The sequence below is a fragment of the Arachis ipaensis genome, chromosome B07 (assembly GCF_000816755.2).
Source record: "Arachis ipaensis cultivar K30076 chromosome B07, Araip1.1, whole genome shotgun sequence".
Classification (NCBI taxonomy): domain Eukaryota; kingdom Viridiplantae; phylum Streptophyta; class Magnoliopsida; order Fabales; family Fabaceae; genus Arachis; species Arachis ipaensis.
Genome location: NC_029791.2, coordinates 39,738,911 through 39,751,003, shown reverse-complemented (window position 1 = coordinate 39,751,003; position 12,093 = coordinate 39,738,911). Strand labels below are relative to the sequence as shown.

Genomic DNA, 12,093 nt, shown 5'->3' with positions numbered 1-12,093 from the left:
GCCGCCGTCCAACGTGAAGCCAGCTGCTCTCGTCGCATCTCCCAGTCGTCCCTGCCACCGCCGTGCCGCTGGGAAGGAGGTCATCGGGTTGTACAGAGTGAGAGAGAGGGAAAATACGGGAGCAGAGGAGAGAGAGAGAGAGGGGAGACCTGCACCGTTTCTGGCCGCTTGGTGCATGAAATCACAATCACACTTTTGCAATTCCGCACAACTAACCAGCAAGTGCACTGGGTCGTCCAAGTAATACCTTACGTGAGTAAAGGTCGATCCCACGGAGATTGTCGGCTTGAAGCAATCTATGGTTATCTTGTAACTCTTAGTCATGATATCAATAATTCTTAGAATTAATTGTAACAAGTAAAAGAACATGAAATAAATACTTGTTATGCAGTAATGGAGAACAGGTTGAGGTTTTAGAGATGCTCTGTCTTCTGAACTTCTGCTTTCCTACTGTCTTCTTCTTCATGCACGCAAGGTTCCTTCCATGGCAAGCTGTATGTTGGTGGATCACCGTTGTCAATGGCTACCATCCGTCCTCTCAGTGAAAATAAGACTCATGCCGTAGAAGATACAATATGAAACGTGTAGAGTGTCATGAGGTACAAGATGAATCACTAAAAGTAGTTTTTATAATAAACTAGTGACCTAGGGTTACAGAAAATGAGTAAGCTAGAACAGTTAGTGTAAAAAACCACTTCCGAGGCCCACTTGGTGTGTGCTTGGGCTGAGCATTGAAGCTTTCACGTGTAGAGACCTTTCTTGGAGTTAAACACCAGGTTTTGTGCCAATTTTGGCGTTTAACTCTAGATTTCATGCCAGTTCTGGCGTTTTGACGCCAGAATTTCTATGCTGACTTGGAACACCAGTTTGGGCCATCAAATCTCGGGAAAAATATAGACTATTATATATTACTGGAAAGCCCAGGATGTCTAATTTTCAAAGAAATTGAGAGCGCACCAATTGGGCTTCTGTAGCTCCAGAAAATCTACTTCGAGTGCAGGGAGGTCAGAATCCAACAACATTTGCAGTCCTTTTTCAGCCTCTGAATCAGATTTTTGCTCAGGTCCCTCAATTTCAGCCAGAAAATACCTGAAATCACAAAAAAATACACAAACTCATAGTAAAGTCCAGAAATGTGATTTTTGAATAAAAACTAATAAAAACATAATAAAAACTAACTAAAATATACTAAAAACATGCTAAAAACAATGCCAAAAAGCGTATAAATTATCCGCTCATCACAACACCAAATTTAAATTGTTGCTTGTCTCCAAGCAACTAAAAATCAAATAGGATAAAAAAAAAGAGAATATACTATGAATTCCAAAAACATCTATGAAGATCAGTCTTAATTAGATGAGCGGGGCTATTAGCTTTGCTTCTGAACAGTTTTGGCATCTCACTTTATCCTTTGAAGTTCAGAATGATTGGCTTCCATAGGAACTCAGAATTCAGATAGTGTTATTGATTCTCCTAGTTTAGTATGTTGATTCTTGAACACAGCTACTTTATGAGTCTTGGCCGTGACCCTAAGCATTTTGTTTTCTAGTATTACCACCGGATACATAAATGCCACAGACACATAACTGGGTGAACCTTTTCAGATTGTGACTCAGCTTTGCTAGAGTCTCCAATTAGAGGTGTCCAGAGCTCTTAAGCACACTCTTTTTGCTTTGGACCACGACTTTAACCGCTCAGTCTCAAGCTTCTCACTTAACACCTTCACGCCACAAGCACATGGTTAGGGATAGCTTGGTTTAGCCGCTTAGGCCAGGATTTTATTCCTGTAGGCCCTCCTATCCACTGATGCTCAAAGCCTTGGATCCTTTTTATTTTACCCTTGCCTTTTGGTTTAAAGGGCTATTGGCTTTTTCTGCTTGCTTTTTCTTTTTCTTTCTCTTTTTTTTTTCGCAAATTTTTTTTTCGCCATATTTTTTTCTGCAAGCTTTTCACTGCTTTTTCTTGCTTCAAGAACCAATTTTATGATTTTTTAGATTATCAAATAACATTTCTCCTTTTTCATCATTCTTTCAAGAGCCAACAATTTTAACATTCATAAACAACAAATTCAAAAATATGCACTATTCAAGCATTCATTCAGAAAATAAAAAGTATTGCCACCACATCAAAATAATTAAACTGTTTTAAAATTCGAAATTCATGTACTTCTTTTTCTTTTGCAATTAAAAAACATTTTTCATTTAAGAAAGTGATGGATTCATAGGACATTCATAGTTTTAGTTCATAAACTTTAAAAAAAATTATTAATTATGAAAAAAAATAAGACTAAAAAATAAATATAAGAGCAGACCAATAATAGTAGAAGACATAAATTAAAAACAGAAAAATAAATGACTCTTAAAATAGATTCCTAATAATAAAGGTTATCACAGAGTTAGGACTCAACAACCTTGATTTTGAGAAGTGGATGCTCCTTTAATTTGTGGGGTGTTTGATCCTTCAAGGGAGAGCTTCTGGCGCTTCAGCTCCTGTAGCTCAGGCCCCTGCTTCTCCTGTTTCTTAAGCAGCTTGCAGAGCATGCAGTTTTGATTCTGCTGTTCTTTCTTAAGTTGATCCATAGCTTCTTGCAGCTTGGCGACAGCTGCTTCTAGGTGGGTCCAGCAGTCAATTTCAGGGATTTCTGGGAGGAACTCCTGCGCTCTCCTTTTGATGGAGTTGTCTTGCACTTGTTGTCCTTCCATTGACTTCTTGGTGATTGGGTGTTCGATTGGGATGAATTCATCTACTCCCATCCTCACCCCAGCATCTTTACATAGCAGAGAAATTAAGCTTGGGTATGCCAGTTTGGCTTTAGTGGAGTTCTTGTTTGCAATTGTGTAAATCTTATAAGAAATCAGATGATGAATCTCCACTTCGTTTCGCAGCATAATACAATGAATCATTACTGCTCTTTTGACAGTGACCTCAGAACGGTTGCTAGTGGGCAGTATGGAATGCCCAATGAAGTCCAACCAGCCTCTTGCGACTGGTTTGAGATCTCCTCTCTTGAGTTGGTTTGGGACACCTTTTGAATTGGTTATCCACTTAGTTCCAGGGAGGCATATGTCCTCTAGAACTTGGTCCAACCCCTTATCCTCTCTCACCATTCTCCTATTAAAGGATTATGGATCATCTTGTAGTTGATGCAGTTTGAAGACCTCTCTTATTTTGTCCAGATGGAAGTAAATAATCATCCCTCTGACCATGGTTCGGTAGGTATGAAAGGCGGTTCCAGTTATTCTCTGCTTATCTGTCAGCCACAGATTTGAATAGAATTTCTGAACCATGTTTCTTCCAACCCTTGTTTCAGGACTAGCTAGAATTTCCCATCATCTGTTTTGAATTTGCTCTTAGATCTCCGGATATTCGTCTTTTTTCAGATCAAATTTAACTTCTGGGATCACTGATCTTAGACTCATTATTTTATGGTAATGGTCTGCATGTTCTTTGGTGAAGAACCTCTCTTGATTTCAAAGACTCTTTGGAGTATTCTCTTTCTTGCCTCTTGAATTGGTTTATTTTCTCTTAGGAGCCATGATCTTGATGAGTCTTAGCTCGGTGATCACGGAAAAATACACCAAACTTAGAGGTTTGCTTGCCCTCAAGCAAAAGAAAGGAAAGGGGAGAGAGAGGAGGAGAGGCAAATTCGAATGGTGGAGAGATGGGGATGGCCGAATGTGCACTACAAAATTCTTCTTTGTTTGTGGAAGTTTTTTAGTGGAGGTTATTAAAACCTCCATAACATATTTTATTTGTGACAATTTCAAATAATTAACAAAAACTCCCATAATTATAACATTTTCAATCCAATTAATCATAAAAAGCCCAATCCAACTGAGCCCATACCAAAAAAAAATCAAAAGAGTTCTTCCAGAGAAAGAGAAAGAGCGAGAGTCTGAAACCTAAAATTTTGATTCCATAGCCAATTCGCCACCATCATTCATCTCCTTGCCACCGCTGCTACCAAGTCTCCTCCGTCGACGCGTTACTGGAGGAGTTATGAATGGAGGACGAGGTGATCGTGAAGCCTTCCAATTCACGGAGCTCTCGCCTCTCACGATAGTATTTCAGTGACGATTTCATTCAGATTGTTGATATAATTCTTTAGATCTTCCACTTTTGCGTCGTCTTCCACGGCTGGTTTTGTTTTTGCTCCAGCGGCTTGAAGCACTCCGAGCGTGGTTTGGGCGCGGACTCGGTGGCGCTGGCTGAGTAGATCTGGAAAGCGAGCGAGCAGGAGTTTCTAGAAGCTTCGATTGAAGCTGCGTTCGAAGCTATCGGATCTCATGGAACTGATTCTCATGTCGTTCCGATTCATTGCGGTGAGGATTTGTTCCTACGCTGTTCTTGTTTAGTTCGGAACTTAAATTTCGTAGTTTCAATGGTGTAAATTGTATAGGACACATTTTGCATTTTAATTTATGCGATAATTATGTATGACGCAATTTGATTCCAAGATACAAGTAAGATTTTCTTAACCATATTGAGGCTTTGATTGAAGAGAGGGAACGGTATGTGTTTGCAAGGAAACTCGCTGCTATTCTATGGCAAATCAATGATTTGCCTCCTTCAAGGGTGGAGAAGGAGCTTGAGTCTGAGCCAATCAAAGCCATAAAAGATAAAAGTGTTGGCTTGTGAAGATCAGGATTATTGAAGCCACGTATCTCAGATCCATCATATACTAATTTCTATGAGGTAATTCTTTTTCTAACTTTTTTTTTGAAGGATAGTTAGTAATGGATTTAGCATGAAGTAGGTTTCTTGTTTCTATAATTGTTTGACAGGGAACCAAAAGGTTGGAAAATAAGAGATGCAAAAGAAGAGTTTTAGCCTCATCTCATCAATTTCACTTGGCTAATTACTTCTTGGAGGATATGGATGATGCTCATTCTACTCTCAATTTCATTGAGGTACCAGCAAAAAAATTTTCTTCAACCCTGTTTGTAGGAATTGACATGGCCGGCTCTAAATGACATAACTGTGTTAGATGTGGTTGAACTTTGAAAGTGACAAATACTATTTCTCAAACAACTTGTTTTATCTACACATCATTTAATAGCAGATAAAAATGTTATATTAGTTCATATTTTTTTACATATAATTTGTACCCAAACTAATTTTTTTATTTTGAGAAGATACAATAATCATAATGTAGTGACAATATATATTATTATTGTAATATAAATATATAAATAATATAGTCTAGTTCCAATTCCTCAAAGCTATTGATCACATACCTATATGCTAATTCTTGTGAAGTTCTAATCTTTTCATCAAGATCTTTGAGATCCTTTGCTTCAGGATTCAATTCCAATGGAAGTTGTGATTTTGTTAACTCAATTCTATGTGGCATATTAGGCACCACAATAGGCTTTAATTCTTGGACATTCTCATAGACCTTGGACTTGAACAAATTGTGCAACAATAGAAGATTCATGCAACTTGTGCCATCAAATATAAGCTTTGGGATTTGGAACTTCATAGCGACATTTTCCATCCAATAGTTGAATTTGTCAACTAGAATGCAACTTATTGGGGTTGGCTCAATCAACTCTTCTATTGGTGTTTGCAACTTGCTAAGAGCAAACATGAAACTTCTTATTAAGGCGCGCGAAGGAACTAGCTCCAAGCTTTCACACCCTTCTATGTTTGACAAGGGACAGGTATTTAATAATGTCTTTCTGTGTGCTATGAGGCTCAATCATCATATCTTGACATGCTCAAATAACAGCCCATATAATATTGCCCTCCCAAGGGTAGTTTGCATAATAATAGATGTAACCGTTACCTTATTAAGACATGTTAGGACGAAAAATACATTCTCTCACTTTGGATATTCTGTCATTTAAAGATCTAAGACTCACTTATTTTTTTCCTATCATATGTAGTGGTAGAACGATTATTTTATTTTGTTGGACTGATATTGTCACAGGGCTCTCTTAAGCATCACACACGTTTTATATCTCAAAAGCCAGCAAAAGTGGTTTTATCAAGTATGGAAGTTGTGGCCCAGTCAATGGGATTTAAGACGCATAATCACAACTTTAAGGTTGGTAACCTGTGATCTGAATAACTGATAACAACTATATCTCCCTCTTGCTTCCACTTCTTTTGTTGTTCTGGTTTTGTTTGCATCATTTTGCTTAATCATGTATGAATGCAATTGTAAACTTTTAGCATCTGGTGTCATTTTAACTTGAATTAGACGTCACTGAGGTTATTCTGCAGCTGAAGTGATATTGTTATGAAATTTCAGATGAGAATAGAGGGTGTCTCAGCAAATAAAACATCTTTTTTCTCGGTTATTCTGGAGGTACGTATCGATGCATCTAACAGAATTTTGAATGTAATGTAAACATTTCAACCAGCAAAATAATAATACATTTGTCTTGGTTAAAGGTTTTTGAGGTGGCTCCCACATTTTATATGGTGGACATTCAGAAAGCAGCTGGAGATGCTGGCAAATATCTCAATGTCAGTTTTCCGAAACCTCATTATGTTGATTGCTTTAATTCAATTTAATTCATGACAGGAACGCTGTATATACATGATAAGCACTTAATGCACATAATCCTCCTACATTTATTTCAACACTAGTCACATGTAAATGCAACTGATTTGTGATCTGAAGCACTTGAAAATGAGTTCATACTGAACAACATGCATCTCTGAGGATTGTACTTGTACCCTTTTCAATTTTAATGTTAATTATTCTTAGCCTTTTGTATTTGTTTTGCTTTTTAGTAGCTGAAATAGAAAATATGTAATCTGCAGATTCAAAAAAGAATAGAAGAAATGGCTAGTGCTGGTTTGGACACTAGTTCACTTGAGATATATATTTATGTACATAGTATTCTCTAATTATTATATGTTTAATACATGTTATTTTTAATATTTTGTTATTGTAATTAATGTGATTGGAAAATGATGGTAATGTACTATATTGATTTTGTTTAAATATGTAATATTTTAATTTTCTTCTACAATTTTAATGTCTTGCTTAAGTATTTCTTTTAAATATTAAATGATTAGTATAATAATATAATTCTAATATCCAGATTAATATTTTAAAAATAATATTGGCAGGTTTGTGGAGGTTTGAAACTCCCACAGAATAGCTGTTCTTTTTAAAATGAAAAATTTCTTTTGTGGAGGTTTTGAACCGCCACAAACATTAACCAAAAACTGTCACAAAATGCCAGCACAGAACCCCCACAAAAAGGATAGAAAACCATCACTAAATGACTTGGTGGGGGTTGTGCAAAACTGCCACAAAGGAGCTAGTGGCACCTCAAATTTTGGAGGTTTTTGAAACTGCTACAATCCTTTTTGTGGGGGTTTGAAACCTCCATAAATAGGAAAAAAAACTGCCACAAATAAACAAAATCCTTGTAGTGGTGTATTTATAAGTGGAGGGGAGGGATTTCAAAAATTTTGAAAAAGATATGATATAAAGATATGATTGGTGGAAGAAAATAGAGTCATGATATGAAAAAGATGAGATTTTTAAATGAAAAAGATATAAAGAGGTTAAATCTGAAAATTTGTTTATGCATCTAAGAATTAAGAGATGATATGATGAGTTGGAAAAGATTTGGAAAGAAATTGAAAAAATACTTGAGTTTTTGAAGAAGATTTGGGAAGGATTTGAAAGAAATTTGAAAAGAGATTTAGAAAATTGTTGAATTTTTGAAAATTTAGGGTGAATGATGAAAGTTTGAAACATGTTTATGCAGAAAATTATGAGTCAAAACATGAAAATTTGAAAAATTTTGAAGTGGAAAACAAAATCCTCCCCCTGTCTTTCTGGCGTTAAACACCCAGAATGGTATCCATTCTGGCGTTTAATGCTCATACGTTGGCCATTGTGGCTGGCGTTAAACGCCAGAAATCTTTTGTTATTGGGCATTTTTCTGAACGCCCAGGATGCTGCAATTCTGGCGTTAAACGCCCAGAATGGTATCCATTCTGGCGTTTAACGCCCAAAATGACTCTTACTGGCGTTTTCTTGCCAGTGAGCTCCTTTTCTCTGCTTTTTGCGCTGAATCCTTCTGTAACTCTGTGAATTCCTACAATTTGATGATTAATCTTGAAGACTGGGGGTTAATGAATTTGAATCCACGCGATCGCGTGGGGCATGCGGTCATGTGGCTGGGGTGGAATGGGGGTTGACACGATCGCGTGGGTGGCGCGATCGCATTTAATGGGTAAAAGGATGAATGACGCAATCGCATCGCTGGAAGTTGTGCTAAACGCACAATTCTAGCGTCGTTTCAGCGCAACTCTCTGTCTCCACTGGGGTGTCATGATATCCGCGCGACGCGAACGCGTCGCTCACGCTATCACGTGGCATGGGTGTTGTGCAAGTGACGCGATCGCGTCAGGGACGCGACCGCGTGGGTCGTTTTGTGCGAAACGCACAACAGCCGCACGATTCCTGCCCAACTTTCTGGGTGTTGGATCTTTACGCCAATCTCCATATCACACGGCCACGTGAATGACGCGGACGCGTGGGAGGTGGTTTTTTTCGCAACTGACATGATTGCATGAGCAATGCGATCGCGTCACACGCTTTTTTTTTATATATGCAATTATGCAATTATGCAGTATGCAATTCTAATGAATAATATTCAGGTTCAATTGAAAAGAGAATAAAAATAAATAACACGTAATAAAACTGAAAAAGAAACGACCATACCATGGTGGGTTGTCTCCCACCTAGCACTTTTAGTTAAAGTTCTTAAGTTGGACATTGGGTGAGCTTCCTGTTATGGTGGCTTATGCTTAAACTCATCCAGAAATCTCCACCAATGTTTGGAATGCCAACAGCCTCCGGGGTCCCAAACTAGGCATGTAAAGCTTCTGAGCAGCTTCAAACAGATTCTAAGGCTCCCGGGGTGACGAATGTCAGAATAGATTCCAGGATCCCAAACTTTGCTTTTAAATCCGCCTTTGTCTTGACCTATATTTTTCCATCTGGGCGGTTTAGAAATTAGATTCTCACCATGGTGACCAAATATTTTTCGAGATCCATTCGATTGAACATGAGACCAATCTGTGCACTTCGAGTTGAAGCATGGAACCTTATTGAACCTTGTGCACCAGCTCTGAGTGCGAGCCATTTCCCTCTTACTCTTAAAGCCGCATAGAGTTCTAAGCTGGCCATCTGTTTCAAGTAAACCATATTCAAGTGGAAAAGTAAAGATAAAGGTTAAGGATTGTACTCACTTGAAGCTTGTATTAGGTGGTAATGGCCTCGGGGTAGGTGTTTCCAGTGGTTCTGTAAGTTCTACTCCCTTGTGCTCTTCTGTGAATTTCTCCACTTCCTTGCAGAATTCTTCAAATGCAACATCGTCCTGATCAAAGTCTTCTATGTCTTCCTCATCACTCAAGTCATTAGCTGGAGGTTGAGAGAAATCTACCTCCGCATCTTCTTCCTATTCACTTGGATAAGGTTCTTCAATCTCAGAGAATTCACTGGCAGATGCAAGTTCATTACTAGGAGAACTTGACTTGTGATTATCATCATCAATGAAACTTGCTTCTTGGATTATTCCGTCTAGTTCTTTATAAAAGACTTGCCTTGGGGGTTGTGCACTATCCTCCTTAACATCAATTGTAACGTCCTTGACAGAATTTTCCACAACTCTGGATTTCCATGGAAGTTCAGTGTCTCCTAAGTCTTCAACCAACTCTTCTTCATTTATAATGACAGCTTCCTCTACTTGTTCCAGTACGAAGTCACGCTCTGTTTTGTCCACTGGAGTTTCTAGTGTCTCCTTCATGCTACGCTCTTCATTAGATTGTCCACATGGGGTTGTGGGAAGTCCTTGAATGCCCGAACGTCTAGAAGATAATTGACTTATTGCTTGCTCCAGTTGATGAAGGGTTGTTTGAAGTTGATCTACTATTTTCTTAAGGCGAGCCTGTGATTCTGGAGGTGATGGATTTGGACATGGTACGTAGGGAAGTGGTGGTGTTTGGGAGTAATCGGATTGAGATTGGGGTAAATAAGGATCATATGGTGGTGAATGGTGAAAAGGAACTTGTGAGTGTGGTGGTTCAAAGCTACGTTGAGAGGGTGGTCTATAAGCACAGGGTGGGACTTGTTGGTAGTTACAGGGTGGTCCACCATATCTATCAGCTTGGTATGCATTGTAGAATGGTCTTTGTCCATGATATCTTGGAGGGCCTAAAGGGTTGATCGAATCCTCTTGGCTCCATCCATCTTTGGTTTCTCTGACCTTGATGCATATTCCTGTTATAGCTTTCACTCCTTTCAACAATATTAGAACCAAACTCAAAGCGAGAGGGGTGAGAATTCATAGTAGCTAATAAAAATTAAAAAGCAAAAATAAAATAAATAAACAGCCAAAATAAAATATTTACAATAACCAATAATAAGGCACACGTTTGCAGTTCCCCGACAACGACGCCATTTTGAAGAGAGGACTTTTGCGTGGTCTAGAAATTCGCAAATAGATCCTCGTTGCAAGTATAGTTTCTAAACCAACAAAAGTCCTTTCATACAAACGTTTTGGTTGTCACAAGTAACAAACCCCTAAATAAATTGATAACCGAAGTATTTAAACCTCGGGTCGTCTTCTCAAAGCAATCATAAACTGAAATACCTCAAATAACATTAATTAAAAGAATAATCTGTAACATAGAAAAGTTCATAAATTAAATTGAGAAAATAATTAATTAAAAGGAATGTTGAACCTGATAGAAAGGGGCAATCATGAAAGCGAGAAAAATCCTAAATCCTAATCCTAAGAGAGAGAGGAGAGAAACTCTCTCTAAAAACTACATCTAAATCATGAAAAGTGAATAATTGGAGACTCCCTTCTGAATGGATGCATTGTCCCACTTCATAACCTCTGATATGTGCCTTCTGGACTTGGATTTGGGCCAAAAAGGGCTTCAGAAATCACTGGGAGCGTTTTCTGTAATTTCTGGTGCGTGGCCTCTATCACGCGTCCGCGTGGGTCACGCGGTTGCGTCATCTGGAGTTTTCCTTATCATGCGTTGCTTCGGTCATGCGTCCGCGTCATCTGCGTTTTGCTCGTGGCGCGCGATCGCGTCAGTCACGCGTTCGCGTCGTTGTCTTTTCGCGCCAGGCATGCGGCCGTGTCGCCCACGCATTCGTGTTGCTGCCAGTTTCTTCAAAAACTCCATTTTGTGCTTTCCTTCCATTTTTGTATGTTTCCTTTCCATCCTTTCAATCATTCCTGCCTTAGAAGATCTGAAACTACTCAACACACAAATCACGGCATCGAATGGTAATAAAGGGTAATTAAAATAATTATTCTTAAAGCATAGGAAACATGTTTTTCATATATATCACATAATAAGGAAGGGAAAATAAAACCATGCAATTAACATGAATAAGTGGGTGAAGGATTGAATAAATCACTTAAATTGGGCACAAAATATATCATAAAATATGGGTTTATCAAGCATTCTTGCTCAAAATTGCTTTCAAGATAATGTTTGATTCTCTGTCCATTAACAATGAACTTTTTGTCAGAGTCAAAATTCTGAAGCTCAATATATCCATATGGTGATACACTTGTAATCACATATGGTCCCCTCCACCGGGATTTCAATTTCCCGGGAAATAGTTTGAGCCTAGAGTTAAATAGCAGAACCTTCTGTCCTGGTTCAAAGACTCTACATGACAGTTTCTTGTCATGCCACTTTTTTGCTTTCTCCTTATAAATTTTAGCATTTTCAAAAGCATCGAGTCTGAATTCCTCTAGCTCATTCAGCTGGAGCAATCTTTTCTCTCCAGCTAACTTGGTGTCCAGGTTTAGGAATCTGGTTGCCCAATAGGCCTTATGTTCCAGTTCCACGGAAAGATGACAGGCCTTGCCATACACAAGTTGGTAGGGAGAGGTTCCTATAGGAGTCTTGAATGCTGTTCTGTATACCCACAGAGCATCATCCAAGCTTTTTGCCCAATCCTCTCTACGGCCAATTACAGTCCGTTCCAGGATTCTTTTTAGTTCTCTATTAGAGACTTCAGCCTGCCCATTTGTCTGTGGGTGATATGGAGTTGCTACTTTGTGGCTAATTCCATATCGGACCATA

The 12,093-nt window shown here is 38.5% G+C and overlaps 1 protein-coding gene across 1 annotated transcript; it reads left to right on the top strand.

Annotated features, from left to right (window-relative positions):
* On the top strand, window positions 5,981–6,529 carry LOC110264574 (CBL-interacting serine/threonine-protein kinase 8-like). The gene is made up of 3 exons (XM_021106705.1): window positions 5,981–6,049; window positions 6,257–6,313; window positions 6,400–6,529. Exons 1-3 carry the CDS (start codon window positions 5,996–5,998, stop codon window positions 6,520–6,522), a joined length of 234 nt encoding a protein of 77 aa, XP_020962364.1. The 5' UTR covers window positions 5,981–5,995; the 3' UTR covers window positions 6,523–6,529.